The sequence below is a fragment of the Micromys minutus genome (assembly GCF_963924665.1).
Source record: "Micromys minutus genome assembly, chromosome: 14".
Lineage (NCBI taxonomy): Eukaryota > Metazoa > Chordata > Mammalia > Rodentia > Muridae > Micromys > Micromys minutus.
In genome coordinates this window covers 54,359,306-54,380,830 of record NC_137983.1, presented here as the reverse complement: position 1 = coordinate 54,380,830, position 21,525 = coordinate 54,359,306, and the positions used below count along the sequence as shown (strand labels likewise).

Genomic DNA, 21,525 nt, shown 5'->3' with positions numbered 1-21,525 from the left:
CACACCTATCCAAGCTGTTGTACCAGCTGCGCACACGTGTTCTGAGAGACCATTTGCAGACACCTTATATGCAAACCCTCAGTGCCCTGCTTATAATTTTGATGATAAACAGAACAAACTCAGCAGTCCACAGGGGTCAAGATCCTTGAGACAGACTGGGTGTGGAGCTGCAGCCTTGTATGAGAAGCAGCCAGGCATATTTGCATTTCCTGAAAATGATCATTTATTTATTTTGCTAAACCAGTCTTCGCATATATTCTGGTGTGATATATTGAATTCACAAGTATGTCTGCAAAGATTCTGCATTTTTATCATCTGTTAATCCTAACCACTTCTCTGAGGATATTTTGCATCTCATAAATAGCAGGATGCAGGCGGGGAGTGGGGACGTAAAGGATGGTGCAGATTTACTTCTGTCCCATAAATATTGATGATCTTCTGAGTGCCAAGCTGGTGGGCACTTATGACTTGGTGTCCTGGGAAGATGGCTACTCAGATATGTGATCTAGTTATCTCTCTTGGGAGCTCCAGATTTTCGCAGGACTCCCTGCCACCTTCTAAATACCCACTTTCTCTCAGCTCATTCTAAAAACAAAATCAATTAAAAAATAACTTCCATGTTTATACCACATTTAACTTTTAGCAAAGCAAGAAAACCTAAGGCTAAGTTGAATATCCCTCATCCAAAAGGCTTGAGGTCAAAGTGTTTCTAATTTAATAGATATTTCAGCTTCAGATTTTAAAATTGCTCCTAGAAGTATTAGTTGAGAAACTGTGATGTCAAACCTCAAAATCTAAAGTGTTTTAATTTTTCGTAATTCTTGATATTTTTGTACAATGTATATTGATCAAATTCACTCTTACCCATCCAACTTATGTTCTCTCTCTCTCTCTCTCTCCTCTCTCTCTCTCTCTCTCTCTCTCTCTCTCTCTCTCTCTCTCTCTCTCTGTCTCTCTCTCTCTCTCTCTGTCTCTGTCTCTCTCTCCCTTTCTCTCCCTCTCCATCTCCTTCTCCCTTTTCCATATCCAATAGAGTCTTGTTATGTTAGCTAACTATTCTTAGCTGTGGGGTCTGCCCTGGAGTGTGATAGACAGATTGGAGATCAATAGCCTTGAGGAAAACTGCTTCTTGTTATTCTTGGTCCTTCGGCATCCATCAAATATCAATAGCTCCCCAGTTAGGAGGAGCCACAGGTAAGGCATCTCCAAGAGCCTTACAAGAGTTTGCTCCTAATGAGGGAAGCTCATTAGAGACCCTCTGCCCTCCAAGTTAGACTCTGGACTGAGCTAGCACAGATCTTACACGTAGTCTGTCACAACTGCCATGAGTTTGTCTGTGCAACCTATCCATCATAATATGGAAGCACTGCCTCCTGTGTTTTTTTCTGTTCCCTCTTACTAGAAGATCCCTGAGCCCTGAAGTGAAGGGTGTGATATAGATGTCCTTCTTAGGCCTGTATATTATCAAGCGCCTTTTTTTTTCATATCAACTAGTTGTGAATCTCTGTGTGAGTCGCCTTCTACAACCAAAAGAAGTTCATCTGATGAGACCTGAGCAGCGCATTCGTTTATGAGTGTAGCGTTATGTCATTATGAGTCATTTGAGTATTGTTTCCATTTACCAGAATAAGAGTGGTAGGGTTTCCCCTAGAGCCCATGACCTATCTAGTCTCAGGTTCTTGCCCTAATTAACGGTGCCAAGTAAAAGTTCCATCCTGTGGAATAGTCCTTACACATAATCAGAAAATGGTCAGTTACCCTGTAACCTTTGTGCTACCATTACTTGGAGAGCGCATATTTCCAGGCAGTAATGTAGCCCTTCACTACTGCAGTTCATGGAATCCACGGTGGCTGAGACTGATGGATACCTTTCTCCCCTGGTAGCAGACATAACACTTCCAACACTATGATAGCTAACCAGGAGAGATAAGGCCTCAAGGTAAGTAACAGCCTGGTTTCTCTACGTTCTGTGACTCAAGCCAATGGTGTCTTCAGCAACAGGACCTGACTGTCAAGTTCCCGAGGGTAACTAAGAAGGGTGGGAACAGCCTGTGATCTTTTGGGGGCCTGTTGGATCCTTTTGGCCAACAACCCACAAAGCTCCTAAAGAGGTAAGCCATTCCTGGCACTGAGCCTCTGAATTTGGGACGATAATAGTCCATAAAAGAACAAAGGACTGTTTTCCCTCGAAGGCTTATCAATGTATTGCCTTTGAGGCCCCTGCCTGCTGTGCTTCTCTGTTAACACTGCTGTTAGCTCGTTAGGAGCAGACATAAGCTGTTGTTCTTGTAGATGCTTTACCTATGACATGCAAGCTGCCCTTTTGGCCAGTCTGCCCCTAAGTTTGTTGAATATAAAGTAACCTATGCTTTTCATTCTAGGGCAGATGTTCCAGATGTTTTCAGAGTTCTTCTTCTCCATGGCATGGTTTTAGTTTAATTTAATTTAATTTTTCTTTCTGGCACTGCCTTTTCCAGTGCATTTGGAAAGTGTGGGTCTTCCGTACGACTAGATATAAATGTGGGCAGCTCCAAACGCTCTACTTTGGCTTTCACTTACTAAGTTTAATTTTTCATAATCAAACAGCAAACATCCACAAAAGCTGAGCTGTCCAAAGGCCTTAAGTACAGAAATGCTTATGACGGTTCTGTGCATCTATTCCTGGATTTCCCTGGCACACTCCCCTTCCTGCAGATTGACTTCTGTGGTCGCAGTGGGGTTCCTGCACACAGACCTTCAGACAGCCCAGATTAACCTGCATTTCTGTATTGTCAGCTCTCCGATGGTCAAGGCTGACACCTGCGGTAGCTGCTTTATCTGCTCCCACAGTAAACACGTGCGTTCAGGAGTCTTTTTGGTTCAATGCTATGGTTCCATTTAGATATATACACACAGTAATGGGATGGACATGCCATAGGGCAGTCGAATTTTTAGCTTTTGAAGGGACTCTCCATCTTGATTTCAATACTTCCGGTCTTAATTTAGGTTCCCACCAGCAGGGAGCAAAGGGCCTGCCTCAGCTTCTGGATGATTTTTGAGTTGATCCACCTGGAGTGAGGTGACGTCACAGCTGTGGTCTGACTCGCATGTATCCAGTGTGAATAAGACTGAACCTTTGTTTCTGTTGGCTGTGGCTTTTCTTCCATGACATCAAAGGGGCGATGGCTCTGTGACACACTGGAAGAAAAATTAGAGAACAATGAGGACACAAACAAATGCACACACACACACACACACACACACACACACACACACACGTGTGCGTATTGAGCACAGAACAGACAGACTTGTGCACATGCAGAACTGTAACGTGGACTGTGACAGCCGTGCATGTCAGTCTTCCAAGGTTTAAGGTGACATGTCCTCACACGCCTAAGCTGTCATTGCAGGGGACTTTGTAGAGAAACTTTTGATTTGATTTTCAGCACTTCAACCACATGGAAATGTCGCTCTCCAGCTCAGGAACACTGCATAATGATGCAATTATCAACTTGGCTTGGCCATGTTGACTTATAAAGCAGAGCAGGAAGGCAGTAGACAAATGATCATTTAGCCCAGTGTCTGTTATGAGACATCTCCCCAGTGAGGAGACTGTAACGGAATGGAGATTAAGAGAGCTGATGTGTGATTGGAGAATCTACAGGAAACCCAGAATTTCCCTAGAAGCCGGTGCATGTGGTGATGTCAGTGCCCAGAGGAAGCCATCTCCATCCTGAGTGTGGCCAGGGCTGAGGATGTACACGGCAGTTAAATGCAGTGTCCGAAGCTCTTGGCCCCTGGCTGTTTCTTCTTTCATCCTTTGGTTTAGGTCTCTTTGCCCACATGATTGAGTTCAGGGGATGGTCAGGATCTCCTGCCATGGGGTCTCTCAAAAAATGAATCTATCAGCCTTCCTGCACCCTGATTTTGATTTTTACCTTCAAGAGGCCCAACATTTTTGCTAGAGCAATTGACTGACATGGCCGCATTCTTGGCTTCACTTTTTCTGTGAGCTACACGGCTGCTACAAAGAGATGAACTGTTGGCACCAAGACCAGCAAAGACAAAACCACCTTGGGAACTGTCAAATTAGGGCACAGCGTGTGTGTGTGTGTGTGTGTGTGTGTGTGTGTGTGTGTATTATACATATATAAATTTTGAAGAGAGCCACATGATTTGGGGGATCTATTGTACAAGAAATGTCAACAATCTGAGATGGCTAAGAGATTTACAGAACAGGAGCAGCCACCACCCAGATGTCACCCAGCAGGAAATATGGGAAGAAAAGGCACCGTGGGCCTCGGGAATTTGGGGCAGATGCTGGAAGGTGGAGCCATGGGTCCTGTGACCATTTGTTTGAGCAGCAGGTTCTGCTTGGCTGGAGAGGACGGTGGTGACCAGAGGTGCTGTGACCCCCTCTTTTCCCATCCTATCCCAGATGAGGGCTTCAGGTAGCACTAAGACCACAGGGCATCTCTAGGAGGTCAGCATCTAGAACTGAGTAGACCAGTGGATGGCTGGAGACAAACCTACATCCGAGAGGACAAGATGATGTCCTGGAGAAGCAAGGGGAACATGTGCAGAGGCCGAGCTCTTGAAAAGGCAAAACAGCAAAGCTGATGTTAGAGAGATCGAGAGAAGTTAAAGACTAGCAATCTCTAGAAGAAGGAACTGTGGTAATGCCAAAGTTTAGCTACTCAATGTTTCCCAAATTTTATAAATATGTGCTTTATGAGAGCACTCAGCTATTTAATAGAACTTAAAACAAGTTTTATTTTTAATTCAGATAATCTCAGTCCAGGTACATTTTTGTCGTTACTAATTTTTTTTTAAACAGAGTCTCACACTGTAGCCTCCAAGGCTGGTCTAGAACTCACTACATAACCAAAGTTGGTCTGGATCTGTCTATATAGCCAAAGTTGGCTTTGAACTCATAACAGTCCCACTGCCCCAGCCTTCTGTCTGAGCACTGGATCTCAAGTGTAAGCCACCACACCCAGGTGCCGATTTTATCTTAATAGACTTTGCTCTCAGCCACACTAAAGACAAATTGAAAATCTCAATATCTGAGGTCCACTCATGCCCACTTACCATGCCCACAGAAGGCCTCCTCTCGGTCTCTGCAAACACCACACTTATCCGTGGTCCGTGCTAACAGAACTGAGGCATGGGGAGTGACTGTGGACTGACCGTGGGACTCCCTTGGGAGTCCTCCCTTCCTAACGCTCGCTTGAACTTGCTCACACCCTCTGCTTTCATGGTCTAGCCTGCATCTCTGACTTTGCATAAGAACCGCCCAGGGAGGAAGCTGCAACTGTGTGCTTCTGGCTTGCCTCCCAGAAATGGCAACTGGGAGTTTGGGTGAGATCTGGAAGATTTGCCTTCACATGAATAATTGTAAATGAAGACTTTGGAGGATGGGGAATCTGGAAGCCCTATTTTCAGAAACGCTGACTGTACCAGCCCCGTAGTTGGCAGTTAGGTTGGGCTGTAACCCCATCTTTGCACCCCTCTCCCACTGGTCCCATGCAGGCAAAGGAGGTTTCCCCTGCCTGGGAAGTACTGGCTGACCCCTGCCCAAACTTCCTCACCAATCAAAGCAACCAGCTGCTCTTAAGTTAAGTTCAGGGAACTGTATCTGTGTGAGCCAAGGGAGCTGCGGCTAAGGCTCCATCTTGCCTTGCGTTCCTGTCTCCTTGGTGATGAGCCAAGCTCCAGCCTGACCCTAACCCTGACATTGCTTAGGAAAAAAGCACACACGTGTGCTTTCGTGTTCCATGACTTTTATTTTCCTTGTGGATCCAGGAACCCAGGCAACATGGCGAGTTGTGATTCACAGCCCCGGGAAGATTCCCCCACCTCCCTGTTTTAGTGTATGGCTCACATAATTTATCTCTTAATTGTATCTATTGTGACACATCAGGAGTATTGCAGGGAGTACACCCACCAAAGCAGCCCCCTGCCCCCCACTCTCCCCCTCCCAACCCCTCTGTGCCTGTCACCAACACAGCAAGGCCTAGCGACTGTTGGACTGTTGCTTGCCCACGAAGCTGAAGCGGAATGCTAAGTTTTCTTTTGAGTAATTTTATTGAGCAGAATCATTCCAAAGAGAAATTTTTGAATACGCGGCGATTTCCTCAAAGATTTTTTTGTTCTGGGCTGTGTGCATATAAATTTCTCTATTACATGCATGAGGAGTACTGCTACTCACAGCATGAAGCTTGTTGTTCAGGGTCTAAGGAGGGGGAAGTAGGAAGGCTTGAGGACCCATTATAGGAGGACATGAAGGGAAATGAAGGAATTAACCTGGCCTCCCTCTTCTGCGTTTCCCATCTCTCTCCTTTATCTACCAGAGGAACAGAGCCCCGGGCAGAGGAGCTACCTTAATGGCCCAAGAAAGCCTTCTGACTAAAACCTGTTCTCTGCTTCCCCAGGTGGATGCTGCCATAGGAGAACAGATGGTTTTCTGTTCCCCTGACAACCAGTCGGTGAGCTATGGGTGGTTTCTATGACAGATTTTTTATCTGCATAGAAACCTGTCCACTTTACTAGGCTTTGAGGCTGCCTGCTTTTATACTGTCTGAAAGCCAGTGGCCGGATCTCCGCAGGCTCCCTAGTCTTCGAGGCCTCAGTACCGTCCTACTCGCTGCAGATTCACTTTGTGTCTTTTTCCTGTGAATGTGTTGCTGATAGGGGTTCTGGCCAGTGACACTGCTCTTGGTGAGCCACAATGCCGGATGCCTTCCTGGGAGGTTTGTTCTGTTTAGATACAGTTCTGTCACAAAGTTGTAAATGAGTTTCAACTGATACAATTTAAAGACGTGTGAGTGTGAGTCTTCTTGTTGGTCAGGCAGCTTGGGGTAATGCCTGATGGGGAGCCAGGAGAAGGGCAAACAGGATTAATGAAGTTTCACTTCAAAGATGTCCAGGGAGAGCTAGGCTGATGCCCGGTGGGTAGGTTCTGAGGCCGTGCCTGCCTCCCTACTCAGTTATTAGAGGAAAACAGGACTGAGAAGACCAAGTCCAGGGACCGGCTCGCCCTTCTCAGTGCCTGAAAGAAGAAGGGCACACCAAGAGGCATCTGAAGAGCTCAGGAGCCAGCAGGGCGCAAGGGTTTTTAGGACAGCCAGGACACCTGAAACACAGCTCACGTCTTCTAAGACCTGGAGAAAAATGCATCAGTGTGGACCATGTGCTGGGTAGACCCAGCCCAAACTCAGGGAATCCTAAATCATGGGGGACAGAGAGGAGGTTACCCCACTGTGATGCAAGTCAACTGGCAACAAACTGAAAAGAATGGAAAGAAAACCACCAGATACAGTGTTCCCCAAACACCCTGGCCTTAACCAACTCCCCTTAGATACCCTGCCACAGACAACATCTTTTGGATACCCTGCCACTAAACATCTAAATAACATATTAGGCAAAAACGACAGAGGAGAATCTGAAGAGAATTTGTATATATGTACATATGTACTTTCATCTGCACACATATGAATATGTACATGAGAATTGATTCATAGAAATATAGATGTATGTCTATATGGCTGGCTAAATGTGAAAGCACATCAACAGTCAACACAGTAGAGAGGTCTTTGGATAACATCATATGCTCACCTGTCAGGGAATACAGAAATTCTGAAATCTAAGTTTCAGTCTCAATCAAGAATGGAGAAATTAGCTTTTTTATTAGATATTTCATTTATTTACATTTCAAATGCTATCCCCTATCCCAGTTTCCCCTCTGGAAACCCCCTATCCCATCCTCCCTTTCCCTGCTTCTGTGAGGGTGCTCCCCCACCCACCCTGCCCTGGCATTTCCCTACACTGGGGCATCGAGCCTTCCCAGGACCAAGGGCCTCTCTTCCCACTGATGTCCAACAATGCTACATATGCAGCTGGAGCCATGGGTCCCTCCATGTGTACTCTGCTGGGTGGTTTAGTCTCTGGAAGCTCTGGGGGGAGGGGGTTCTGGTTGGTTGATATTGCTTTTCTCCCTATGGGCTGCACACCCCTTCAGCTCCTTCAGTCCTTTCTCTAACTCCTCCATTGGGAAGCCCTTGCTCTTTTGTTTTTGCTTGTTTTGTTTTTGAGAAAGAGACAAGATCATGAAGTTAGGTGGGTGAGGAGGTAGGAAGGACCAGAGTTAAGGGGGGGAGAAACATGATCAAAAAATAAATGAAGAGTGAAAATCTGAAGTAAACGTATGGCAGCCAGGAATAAGACTGAGCAGTTAAGAGCACTTGCTGATCCTCCAAAGGATGTGAGTTTGATATCCCAGCACCCATGTGAGGGGGCTTACAACTGTCTATAACCAGGTCCAGAGCATCCATCCAATGCCTCTGGCCTCAGTGAGTACCTGCACTCACATGCACACACACAGCAGTTAAAAATAATCAAGATAAACACTTTTATTAAAAATGACTGTTCTTTGATACATGGATAAAATGAAAAACTTCTAGTAAAGCTGACCAAAAATACATACGTGTGTATGTGTGTGTGTGTGTGTGTGTGTGTGTGTGTGTGTGTGTGTGTGTATGTGTGTGTGTGTATACATATGACCAATTTCAAGAAAAAGACAGAAAGTATGTTTGTGGCCTGGCCAGCAGTCAGATCAGGCACAGAAGTAACCCCACATGGTGGGATGGTGGGGCTAACATGGACTGATTCCTCAGAGAGCTCAGCTACCTCACCTCACCCCGGGGAAGGAGATCGTCCAAACAGGCCAGTCAGGGAAAGAGTTTGAAAATTCAAAATCCCCAAAAAAGAAACCTTCTTCCAGATGGCTTAACTGGAGAATTCTACCAAATGTTTCAAAGAAAATCAGTACCAACTCCATGCAGTCGCATCCAGAAAACAGAAGACAGAACGCTTTCTGATCTGTTTTACAAGGCTAGCATCACTCTCCTCCCCAAATCAGACAAGAGCTAGAACACATACACGTGCACACACATACACATAAATACACACATATGCACACACACACAAACACACACAGTCACACACGTACAAACACACACAAACATATAGTCACACATGCGCAAACACACAAACACACACACACACCACAAATCAGTCCTTCAAGAACAAAATTAGATAGGCATTCAATAAAATATAGCAGACTGGGTTCATATATATGAATATATAATAACATAATAATATAGTATAATGTATATTATGATCATGGTCAGTTAATGCTTTCCAAAAATGTAAGTACTTTCAATATTTGAAAATTATTCAGGACAATCCAAAATACTAATAAGCTAAGGGAAGAAATATGTAATTTATTAATGGATGCAGAAAAAACATTGGATAAAATTCAACATATATCCACAACAAGCATTCCAAGAAAACAGCTGTGGACGACATGCTACTGCCCCAGGAAGAGCACTGGCAGCAGCCTATTGCTGTAAGTAACCCTGGAAACCAGGTGTGTCACTCTTAAGGCCAAGAGTTTGGCAAAGATGCTGGCTGCTGTCACTCTGTGCCATGTGACCTTGTAGGTTCTAGTGAATCTAATGAGGATAGAAAGGAAATAAAAGCCTGACAGATTGTGGGAGAAAAAAAAATCCCTGCTTATACATGACATACATGTCAGTGTACAAAACCACAAGGAATCCATTCAAGAGAAAGACAACCATAGCAGAACCAAGGCATTCAGACAGGACGTTCAGCATAGCAATACTAACGGTGAGCCCCTGCTGACCACAGAGGTGTCGGGAGGAACACGGGAAGGGGGGGATGGGCGGAAATAATACAAACAGTGCCCATGCATGAAATCCTCAAAAAATTAAAACTTTAAGAAAGATCCAGGAAAACATAAAAATGTGTTGTATCTTAATGTCAGTCACGGACAGGGAAATTAAGCATGATAGCATTCATAACCACTCAGGAACAGCACAGTGGTCAGGTCTGGTATAAGCCAGTCTCGCTAAACATATATAGAAAGAGTGTGTCAAAAACACAGGTGAGAGTGGAAGAAGCATGTGTGTGTGTGTGTGTGTGTATGTGTGGTGTGGTGTGTGTGACAGAGCATGCCGGTAATAATTCCACTGCTGAGGAAGCAGAAGCAGAAGAAATATGAGTTGGGGAGACCTCGCATCAAAACAATTATTTTTGTAGTTGTGGAAGCATTGTCCATCTCACTGTAAATGTATATGGGAAGACACGGTCACTAATGTGGCTACAGTGATGTCTATAGAATACAGTGGGAAGGGTCATCTGACTATCTCACGACATGGTGAAGCTTTGTATTCAAGACAGTGGCAGAAGGCAGTGGACTTCACCGAACAAAGAAGCCGAGAGCACACACGTGGACTGAGCAGTCCCCACGCAGGGGTTAATAGTCTATATGCTCACCTCATTGGTCAGTCTCACAGTTTTGATTATGTTATAGGATCTTCCTATGAAAGGAAACTGATCATGGGCAAATAGAACTTTCCTGTATCATTTCTTACAAGATTTATGGGTTCTGAGGTATCCTAGATTTGAAGTAGTAAGTTGTAATATTTAAAAGGCAGAATGGGACGCTGTTCACACCACAGAAACTGGCATTAATGGATGCCTGTATTTAGACTTTTGTTTTTAACAGGATCATCTTATTCACGAGGCAAACAATCACAGTCACCTCTGATACCCTTGTTAATCCTCCTCACCCTAGTCAGCCCCCTTCTTACCAGCTGATCTCTGTCCTACCCCATCTTTTCCCTTACCTTTCTCTCTTTCTCCTTCCTCTCTTCCTTCCTTCCTCTCTTCCTCTCTTCCTCCTTCCTTCCTCTCTTCCTTCCTTCCTGCCTTTCTATCTTTTCTTCTTTTCCATTCTTTTTAAATTTCAGGCCCTACTCGGAAGTCTTGCTGCTGTATGTCTGTGACTGTAAAGACCATATCATAAATTGAATTTGCAATGCTAGTACAAGAGCAAACTCGTGTTTGTGTGTGTGTGTGTGTGTGCACGCATGCATGTTTCATTTGGAGTCATTATGAGAATTCTCATGCAGACTGGTATTATAGCCTAGAACCATACAATGAACATTCCTACACACCAGCATCCCAGTGGTTCTGTGTAAATGACATTCCCATCTAACAGTGGAGTTGCCTTGAATTCAGATGAAAATATAGAAGTCAGAAATTAAATTTTGGTCTTTTTCTTATTTTAGTAATAATAGTATTTTGTATTACTAATAATTAATAGGATGAATAACATGTAAAAAAGTGGAGACAGAAGAAGCAAGCTCGGGGCTGTAGCCACCATCAGATGGCAGGGACAATCTTAGCAGGGAAGCCATCTTGGTCATACCAAGCACTCCACCATAATAGAGCACAAACAATGGGAAAAAGCTATTTGGAAAGGAAATAAGAGCCCAGAAATGTTACTGCATAAGAGTCTTAGCTTTACCCTGAAAGCAAGAAATATTGCCAGCTACCAAGAAGGAGTGGAATTAGAAATTGTGCTGGGAACTGGAAGACCAGGAGCATTTTGACAATTCCTAAGTATGTGCCCACTGATGAGCTGTCATGAGGAGATGCACTGGGAAACTCTTAGCAGACTGAGCCGAAAGCTTAGCATGAGATGCAGGGTGCAGAGGGTCTCTCCCCATGTCAAGGCTTGAGGACTACCCTGTCCCTGTTTCCTTAGTCAGGAATGTGGAACCCCAGCACCTGCTGCTCTTGTGTTCAGCCTGAGGTTCAAGACCTCAAAGACTCTGAGTGAAGCAGCTTCCCAGAGTTCTGGGAGAGGCGAGAGTTTGAGGAGAGTTGGAGGTAAATTGAGAGACAGCACGAAGATGTCATAGGCTGTTGGGGATGAGGACTGTGGTTTAAATACCCAGTGTTGGGAAACTGCCAAGTGTGTGCAGCTGGAGCACATGAAGCCAGGAAGAGGGTGTCGGAAGAGGAAAATGTAGATACAATCTTCACAAAAACATCAGGGGTATCTGGAAGGGACCCTAGGGAATCTAGAAAGAAAACACAAAGCTGCACCTGTTTCTCAGTGATGATGGAGGTTGTGCCAAGAGAAGGTGAGCTCAGCTGATGTTCGTTTCCTTAAAATGGGTGGAAGAGGTCACCAGCAATGTCCTGTGGGCTGGCCAGATGCTCCAACAGCACCTCAGACTTCCTGTCTAACTTTTGGAAGATCTGCGGAGAAGTTCCCGTGCGTTCCATTACAGACTTAGCAACACAGGATGCCACCTACTACTACCTTGAAAATTTAAAATTAGAACTTGGGGACATTAAAGGGGTTATCAAAGTCTATATGGATGAACCCAGGTGGCTGTAAAGACGAGGTGACCTAGCTTGCACGATGTCACTGAGCTGCGCTCCCTCACACAGGAAGAATCTAGCCCAGACCAGTTTACGCCCACACTGAGGAGTTACAGGTTGTGTGATCTTGCACCATGGCTGGGAACTTGCACTGTGTGCACCACGGGATGTTCAGAAGTGTGGTCCACTGTGTCAGAAAAAGAAAAAAAAAAAATGTGTTCAGGTTCTGATGAGAGACTTGATCAGGTCGTGACCAGCCCTGCTGAGAGCAGCTTCTGTGATTCAGAGGAAGCTATGGTGATGAGCCATGGCTGTCTACGGACTGCAGCGTGGTACCTGACTCACACTGCAGTGTGCTAACACCTGCTCTGGAGTGGGCAACTGGACAGCCAGCTTTGCCCTACATGATATGTGAACTCAGAAACCTGAAGATGCTTCTTCCAGGGACCTTTAAAGGGACCAAATAAATCATGTTTTTTTTTAAGAATTTTTCACACTCACCTTTTATCCTTAACCATTTTTGCTATTTTTGTCTCATTTCAGGTAATGTATGAAATTGGAGGGGCAGCTGAAAGAAACAAGGACTCTCTGTCACAGAACCTCCTATTTGTAATGAAAAGTAAGTTGATTTCTCTCCCCGCACTGATTTCTTGATCTTGGGACAATATCCTGTAAAATGCACTCTGCTCTGCCTAGAGGGCAGGTGCTCAACCATTTCCTGCCAACTTTCCGGATGGCAAGGGGTGTGTCACCACACGGAGCGTTGCAGCCTAACTGGGAGTCCAGTGGAAATGCAATTTTGACTAAGCTTCTCTCAGACAGGCATGTAATAAAACAGCTTTACTACACCTGTGTATGAACACGGAAGAGCTTGTCCGTGAAGACGAATGAAGATGAAATCAGCTTCTGAACTTACTTAGGCCACAGCACCGTGAATTCTATCACTAGAGATGACTCAGGAGCAAAACTTGTGTGGCATTTTGTTTTCATGTACCTTTAGTTATGAACTACTGATGCTCACTAAGTAGAAAGCTGATCGATGTATATGCGTATACACATGTGCAGAGATATATAGTTACATATAGTTATTGGCTCCTACTTAGTGGATATTAATATTTTATATGCATATGCCAACTATGATTCTATTTAATTTGGAACACTATACTCTAACATATTTATCATAATCAGATATATGTGATTCTGTCTGTTCTTAGTAATAATTTTCTTAATAGAGTCCCTGGTGATTCACGTATTTCTGGTAGCCTCTGACGGAACAGGCTGAGTTTTCAGTGAGGCAGAGCCATTTGTCTTTCCTGGAAAGACAATCCAGGCTTCGTGAAGTGGTCAGGTGCTTTGAAGTGAAGGTCAGATATCTGCGTCACCACGCACACCACAGCCTCGTGGTCATGATGCATTGTTTACACAGCGGCCCTCTCTCAGCCCCTCAGTCACGCAGCTTTTGTGAGTTCTCTTGGCTGAGACGCTGCAGGGGAACAGGAGCCGGGTGAAATCACAAAGAGCTGGAGACTGGAAATGCTCAGCCTTGCTCGCCCTGTAGGGTAGCGGCCTCCCCACTAAGGTTACTTGAACTTGCTCTGTTCTGCTGGTCTCTGTGTGAAGGTCTGACAAGCAGAGCATGTCATAGACATTGTCCCTTTGTTTTATTCGTGTTGTCCCTGGTGGCAGGACCCCCGTGTACATAGAATGAGAAAGCAGTGTCGAGAGATGTTTTAATCTTGCTTGTCTATAGAATGCCAGTATCTTAAAGCCTTTCTTCTGTTTTAACTCACTAACAAGTTAATCCGATGTCAAGAAAACATGGGTAACTATTGCTTAGTCCTCAGCAGGAGCACTGAGTTTACAATTTGCTCTGGCATACTCAGGATTCACTCACTGACGTGAGGCACTGACATGCTTTCTGTGGCGGGCACAGAGCTGTCTCCTTAGGGTCTTCTTACAGCTACTTAGCTCTGCTGGGACAAAAGAACAGCCACTGTAGACCGTGGGCAAGCCTCACTGTCTGTCTGGACAAATGAATGCTGGTGGAAATACCATAGACGGTGCTTCCATGTAGTGTGAGCCCTGCCCCGGCCGTGACTTTAAGTTTACAATGTTCATATATTTCTCTCCTAGCAAGTGAAAATGTTGTGATCAGCCATTTGTTCCAGTCAAAACTCTCTCAGACGGGATCGCTCCTATCTTCCTACCCATCCCTCAAATTCGGAGGACACAAATCCACCCTGCTCAGTAAGAGAACTGCATCCTCGACGGTTGGAGTGAACAAGAATTACCTAGAACTTAGCAAGGTAGGGGGTTCCTTGCTCTCACTTCTGTTGTAGTTTACTCTGCTTAGGTATGGTCTCTGCCCTCCTTAAAGGCACAATTTTTAATACAACATAAAGATAGATGTTCATGGCCTAGCGGAAGGAATTAAAGATAAAATGCCGGGTTTTAGTACAATGAGAAGATATTCATGTTCCAGCAGAAGGAATTAAAAGGAAAACTGCAGGGCTGGTTGCCTTTCTGCTGCAGGGGCGGAGAGAGCTGGGCATGCAGGACAGGAACTCAAGGCAGGAACTCAAGGCAGGAACTCAAGGCAGGAACTCAAGGCAGGAACTCAAGGCAGGAACTCAAGGCAGGAACTCAAGGCAGGAACTCAAGGCAGGAACCTGAAGCACAGACCACAAATGAATGCTGCTTGCTCACTCTCTGGCTGGCTCACTGGCTTGTGCTTAGCTAGTCTTGTACAGCAGAGCCCAGGGCCACTTGCCTGGACTCTCCTGCACTAAATAAGACAGTCCCTCAGAGACCAACCCAATAACAACAATCACTTGTACCTTCGTTTGTTTGTTTTCTTTGTTTTGTTTTTGTTTTCAGGCACCTCTAGGCTGTTTCAGGTTAACAGATAAGCTGCCCGAAGACAGGTAGTGTTTTATGTTATAACTATGCAGGAGGACACGGAAGGCTCAGTATACTGACAACTCAGTCTGACTGGTTTCAATGTCATCGTTGTCTCTGTGACATCCTGTTCCTTTTTTATCTCAGCCATCTTTTTGGATGGGTGTGAAAGAACTTCAGGGCAATTGGATTCGAAGAGATAAACGTAGTACCCTATCCTTTGACCTGATTGCTTCCAAGGTTTGGTTCTGGAAATGATAAATTGTCATTTCTTTCATTTTCCCAGGGTTGGAACATTTCCACTGTGTGTGTAGACCTTGGGCTTGCTTTTGTGTTTCCTCAGTTGCCAGTGTGTTTCATCCACACGTGTTGGATTTGTGACTAAAGGCTCTATTTCTAAAGGAGAACTCAAGCCCCCATACCGAGCTATTTCAAATGCTATGGAAATGTCCCTGCACTGCTCTGTTTCTTTAGAACACAAGAGCAAACTGCTTTAACGAATCTCTTCATTATGTCTACCAAAATATGGGGGTGGTGCGTAATCTGGAAGGGGTTGAGAACAATTGGTTTTGAAAATGGAGTTACTGAGGCAGGTTGAAGCTTAGCTCTCCAGTTCAAAGGAAAGCATGGTTTAAGAGGCTGCCCTTTGAAAAATGACAGGTGTGCGGGAATGTGTGTATGCCCTTGTGTATATGTGCATACGTGTATGTGTTCTGTGCATAGACCATATGTACATGTATATATGAATGGATACATGCATATTATTGTGAATATTTCGTAAGTTTATATGTAAGTAGGTAAATGTGTGCATATGTGTGTTTGTGTTTCTGTATGTGTCTCTGTCTCTGCACATGTTTGTATGTGCGCGTGTATGTATATCTATGTGTGCATATATATTTATAGGTACTAATGTGCATACATGGGTATGCTTTGTGTAAATGTGCATATGTATGTCCACTGTGGGCATGTACCTATATGCATGTATATGTGTGTGCCTGTCTGTGTATATGTGTATTTGTGTATGTGTGCATATGTACTTATATTTGTATGTATCTGCCTATGTGTATGTGTGTACCTGTGCATATGTGCCTGTTTATGTATGTATGTATGTATGTATGTGCAAGCATACTTGTGTGTATGTGTGTCTCTGAAAATGTATATGCTTATGGGTGCCTGTATATATGTATATGTGTGTTTGTATATGTATGTGCTTCTGTGTGTGTGCAGGTAGACATGCTCACGTGTGCATTTGCCATTAGTCAGCAGACCCTAGGATCACTGACCCTTAGTCATGTTGTAGAATTAGATGTGGCAGGAATCCCTTCTCACAGCCTAGTAAATGCCATTAGCCAAGGGTGCCCTTGTGGAGAGCACTTGATTCTGAGGGGCATTTTATTCAGATAGTATATCAGAAGTAAGAAATTTCCATACACCTAATCTAAACACACATTTTAACCTCGGTCATTAAGCATCTGAAACCTGGGCACCTTTAGACTTTTCCCTGAAGGACTGGAGAGGATAGATAATTTATAGTAGCAAGCTACCCAGAACAAGAAACTTTGTGCCCACCTGTAGGGATGGAGATTTACTTTCATCACAAATCCTTAAGTGCTTTGCTCCCCACTGCCCTTGCTTTTCCCTTCAACCTTCCCCGGTCCTTGTCCTTATACATCTATCCCTGGGCCAGAAACATGAAATTTTACCCATTCCTTAAATGGACATGACAGTGGGCATTGAATTTGTGGAGATGGGTAGGTGCTGGCCCTTCAGTATGTATTCCCTTGTGGACACAGTGAATCACTCCCCTGCATAGCTCATCTTTAATGAAAGGAAATGAGCTGCTGTCCTCATGGTACTAAACAGATGATTTTCTCATTAACTACTGTCCTCACAGTGCTACCAACCAGATTTGTGTTTCATCAGAATTTTCTCTTCCATGGTGTTAAGAGAAATTGCTTTAGAGCAGTGGGTATGTTAGTCTGCCCCGTCATAGTTCTGTGCAATGCTGTGTGGCATTGTTCACCCCTGGTGGGGTTTAATTAATTACCACTTGCCCTTTAATTCCTCACTCAATGGCACCATTCTCAGTCTTTTCCGTTTTCCTTTCCTATTAGCAATTAACACTTGTTGTTTTTCTTTAAAGAGCTGCTTTTATCTGTATTGAAGACAGCCTTCTGTCTGTTTTCAAGAAGTTCCTACCCAACCTATTCCTTTCAGCAGTTAAAAGGAAGTAATAAAGGAAAGAAAGAAAACCCAAGAATAAGTCGAACCCACACTCCTGTGTTATAAACAGAGTAACAACTAAAATAACAAAACTATAACAAAGTAGCTACATTTCATGATTAATGCCAAGGACTAGTAAACAGGCAGGACACTGCACGGAAGCGCTATCTACTGGTCCAACCTAAGTTTACTATGAGCTCAAGATGGGGAGAGGCAGGTGGTGAGTCTGCTTTGAGTAAGAAAGTGTGAAATGTCAGCAGCAGTGACTGTTACCTTACCCACAGCTGCCATTTCCCAAAATCTGTGGTAACTAAACAACAAAAAACAAACAGTAGTTCTGACTTTTTATGACCTCTTGCTTGTGTATTTGTCTGGAAATGTATTAACATGAGAAAAAAGTTTAGTTTCTCTTTTTTTCCTCCTAAACCAAAAGTTAATAAGATAAACCTGTCCTCCTTGCCCCCCTACAGTTATTAAAAAAGAAGGGAACGTCCACATTCCTACAAAGACTGGAACGGGGAGACCCAGCCACCACTGCGTCACAACTCACGGTGAGTGACCTCCTTCTTCAAAAGCTCCCTGTTTGTTTCAGTTGTAATATGTATATGTGACAGGTTCTTTTGCATTTTTAAAACCTTGAGTACCTTGAGAAGAAAGGACACACACACACACACACACACACACACACACAAACACACACTAAAACAATGCATTACACACAGACACCTCATGGAATGCATCCAGAGACCCCTGTTTGTTTGTTTGTTGATTGGTTTGTTTGTTTTAATTTGTCCTCCCACCCACTGCCTGTGTGTCCTGGGAGTCAGCTGCCTTCTGCTCTCTCCGTAGAAGTCTCTGGCAGACATCACTGTGAAGCTGCAGAGGGGCAGTCCACACTTCATCCTTTGCATCAAGCCCAATACCTCGCAGCTGCCTGGTGTGTTCGATCACTTCTACGTGTCTGCCCAACTGCAGTACCTCGGTGTCCTGGGGCTGGTGAGGCTGTTCCGATATGGGTACCCAGTGCGCCCTTCCTTCGAGGACTTCCTTTCCAGGTTAGTCTGGAACTGTTGCTCTGCCGTCCGTGGAGATGCTGTGCTGATACCGTCTCAGCTTCCATTTGGAGCGTGATGCTCAGTGGTTCTGCTGTCATGAAACAGGAGAATCTGGGAGGCAGTGGAAGGTGTCAGCAGAGTTTATATAAAAAGTGACCAACATAGCTGAAGACAGGACTTTGAAAACCATTCAGTCCCCATCATGTGTGGCTGTCCATGGACTTATGACATACACAGTATTTGCATAACATTCATTACAATGATTGGTGTAAATGTGGTAATCTTTTCATTGTCTTGTATGAAAAAAAAGTAGAGTTTAGATGAAGGTTACCAAACAACACAGTCGGGCCCTTCTTTGTATAAACGGAACTTGACTGGAATGTATCAGGAGCATCTATCTGCTTGCTGTTTGTGGTCTTATTTCCCCTTAGGATGGTCACAGAGATGACAGTGCAGAATACAGCTAAGGCATTTTTATTATTTGCCCCTATAGGAAAATGCATCGACCCCTCCCCTATATTAGATCATTTCAACTCAAAGCCTATGTGCCCAGAACAGTGCACAGACAAGGGGCATGTTGGGGAACAGAGCCTTGTCTCTTCTCGAACGCATCTTTACCACAGCAGCTAGGCCGGAGTATTCAACCCCAAGGCTGCACCAGGCTTTCAGACTATGTATCTGCCTAGGTATTATGTGGCGTTTATTTCTGTTGTGTTGGGGGAGCATATGTCTGTTTATATGTCCCAGTGGTACGTAAGTGCATTTGCACACAACACGTTGACACCAGGTGACTTTCCTCTTCCCTCCATCTCTTCCCACCCTACTCTGTGAGACAGGGCATCACAGTGAACATGTGATTCGGAAACACTGGCTAGCTGGCCATCATTCTCCAGGGGTCCCTCTGTTCCTTCTCCCCAGCCATAGGATTGGACAATCCTCCTTCTTTGTCTGGCTTTTTCTCATGGATGTTGGTGACCACACTTGAGAAGTGTGGTAGTTTAGATGAGAAATGTCCCCATCGGCTCATGAATTTGGTCAGTTGCTCTCCAGCTGGTGGTGCTGTTTAGGAAGACTATGAAGCCAGTAGGAGACAGAGCCTCTCAGAAGGCAGTGTGTCACTAGGGGCAGGCTTTGAAGTTTGTAACCACAGCCCACTTCCAGTTCCTGCTCTCTGCCTTCTGTCCCCATCACTGCGGGAATCTAACTGTGCCATAAGCAAAAACAGACTCTTAAGTTGTTTCTCTGGCGCCTTACTATGGCAACAGAAGGTAACTAAACCCAGAGGTGAGTTTCAGTTTAAGAAAATCAAAAATCTAAATGAATCTGCTTTAAAGAAAGTAGTTAATGAATATTCATTTAGCTTACAAATGTATGCTAATGTCACTCTTCAGTCTGGAGATCTCGTCTCCTGCCTTCCTCTGACTCTGTATCTCAGAGATGCACAGCAGACAGCTACCTGCACACACGGGTAAAGAGCAGACAGAGCCGGGTAGATAGAACATGTTCCTGCAGTGCAGAAGCACAGGAGAGAGGCCACAGGGAGCTGGCTTTCAGGTGAAGTCAGTATTAATCTTGGTAAAGATAATACCAGCACTAATAACTGCTTATAGACACAACAATGGTGCCATAATTCATAGCGGGTAGTTGTAAAGTTGGTAACTAGATAGGAGTACAGTAAGCCTGGACAGGAGTAAGGTTTATGAGGCTGCGATAGCAGTGGGAGGGCATATTATTGGTTATTGCATACATCTCCATCCATCTTTGTCTGTTTCATCAGCAGAAATCAAATCAGTCTTCATGGATGTATAACATAAAATGGGTCTATGGCTTTTTGTTTTGTTTGTTTGTTTCATGCATCTAGTTGGCTTTTTAGAGGCCAGCCCTTCTGTACCGTTAAGTTCAAGTGGTCTTTGGGTAAATGAGTTGTAAACTGGCCCATAAGCAACCAGTGAGTTCACATGGAGAGACCCATGGCTCCAGGTGCACATGCAGCACAGGACGGCATTATCTGTCATCAGTGGGACGAGAGGCCTTTGGTCCAGTGATGGTGTGTTTCTCCAGTGTAGGGGAATGCCAAGGCGCTGAGGTGGGAGAAGATGGTTGGGAGAGGGAGCACCTTCACAGAGGCAAGGGGAGTGAGAGGGCAGATGGGAGTGGGGATAAAGGAATAACATCTGAAATGTAAATACAGAGAACATCCAATAAAAAAAAGGAAAAATAAATAAAATTTAAAAGTAAAATATAAATAAATAAATAAAAGATGAAATGTAGCAGTAAATGTTTTTAAAAATATATGGTTCTGGCGTGTTCTGCTCTCTGGACCCCTTCTCACTGACCTGGGTGGTCTGCAAGCCGCTCCAGTGTGGCACCCGCCACGCCACTTTCACTCCCTGCTCCCTTGGTGGGTTGTTAGCACACCAGGCATACACAGGCAGGTTTGGTGAGCCAGCCACTGAACTTTCTCTGAAACTACATGAATGAACATATTACACAATATCTCTGATCCAACTGATAAGATAAATTTTCCATATAGACAACACAAAATCCTATCTACACACACCCATCCCTTAAGAATATTTATAATAGCCTGTATCTATGTGTAGGGAAGAATTTTAACCAGAGTATCCATTTGCAAGCTTAAAACTAAGAGACCTCACAAATGTATCTTAACCTTCAGGATGGGACCAACAGGGGCCGCAATTCTAAGCTTTGGGTTATATTTCCATCAATGGCTCATTATCAAAGGCTATAGATGAAGGAAATCATATTCCAGCCATGGGTATAGATACATCATAGTTTGATCCATGGGACTAATTTTATTTCCAGCTCATAAGAGGCCCACGCCATGCACATCAGAGGTAGACCAAATCGGGGCTTCAAATCCTTCATATTCTGGGGCTTGAGGTGAATCTTGTCAATGATTGTTTCCAAAAGCTGGCCAGAAATGTTGAAGTTAATGAAGGATAGACATCATTCTGAGGTAATCTCTTAGGGAATTTTTGTTTTGTTTTGTTTTGATATCACCCTTGCAAAGCCAATTCCGTGTGTGTGTGTGTGTGTGTGTGTGTGTGTGTGTGTGTGTGTGTGTGTGTGTGTGTGTAAAATGTAA

General features: G+C 44.4%; 1 protein-coding gene across 1 annotated transcript in view; it reads left to right on the top strand.

The window, feature by feature from the left end:
- Nucleotides 1-21,525, top strand: part of MYO16 (myosin XVI) — a gene marked incomplete at both ends in the record, with an annotated part of 347,769 nt that overhangs the window by 208,496 nt on the left and 117,748 nt on the right. Inside the window, 4 exons of the mRNA XM_080928526.1 lie at nt 12,784-12,859; nt 14,374-14,546; nt 17,832-17,912; nt 18,211-18,416. Of these exons, the coding sequence (XP_080784652.1) occupies nt 12,784-12,859; nt 14,374-14,546; nt 17,832-17,912; nt 18,211-18,416 (536 nt within the window). The remainder of the gene's footprint in view (nt 1-12,783; nt 12,860-14,373; nt 14,547-17,831; nt 17,913-18,210; nt 18,417-21,525) is intronic.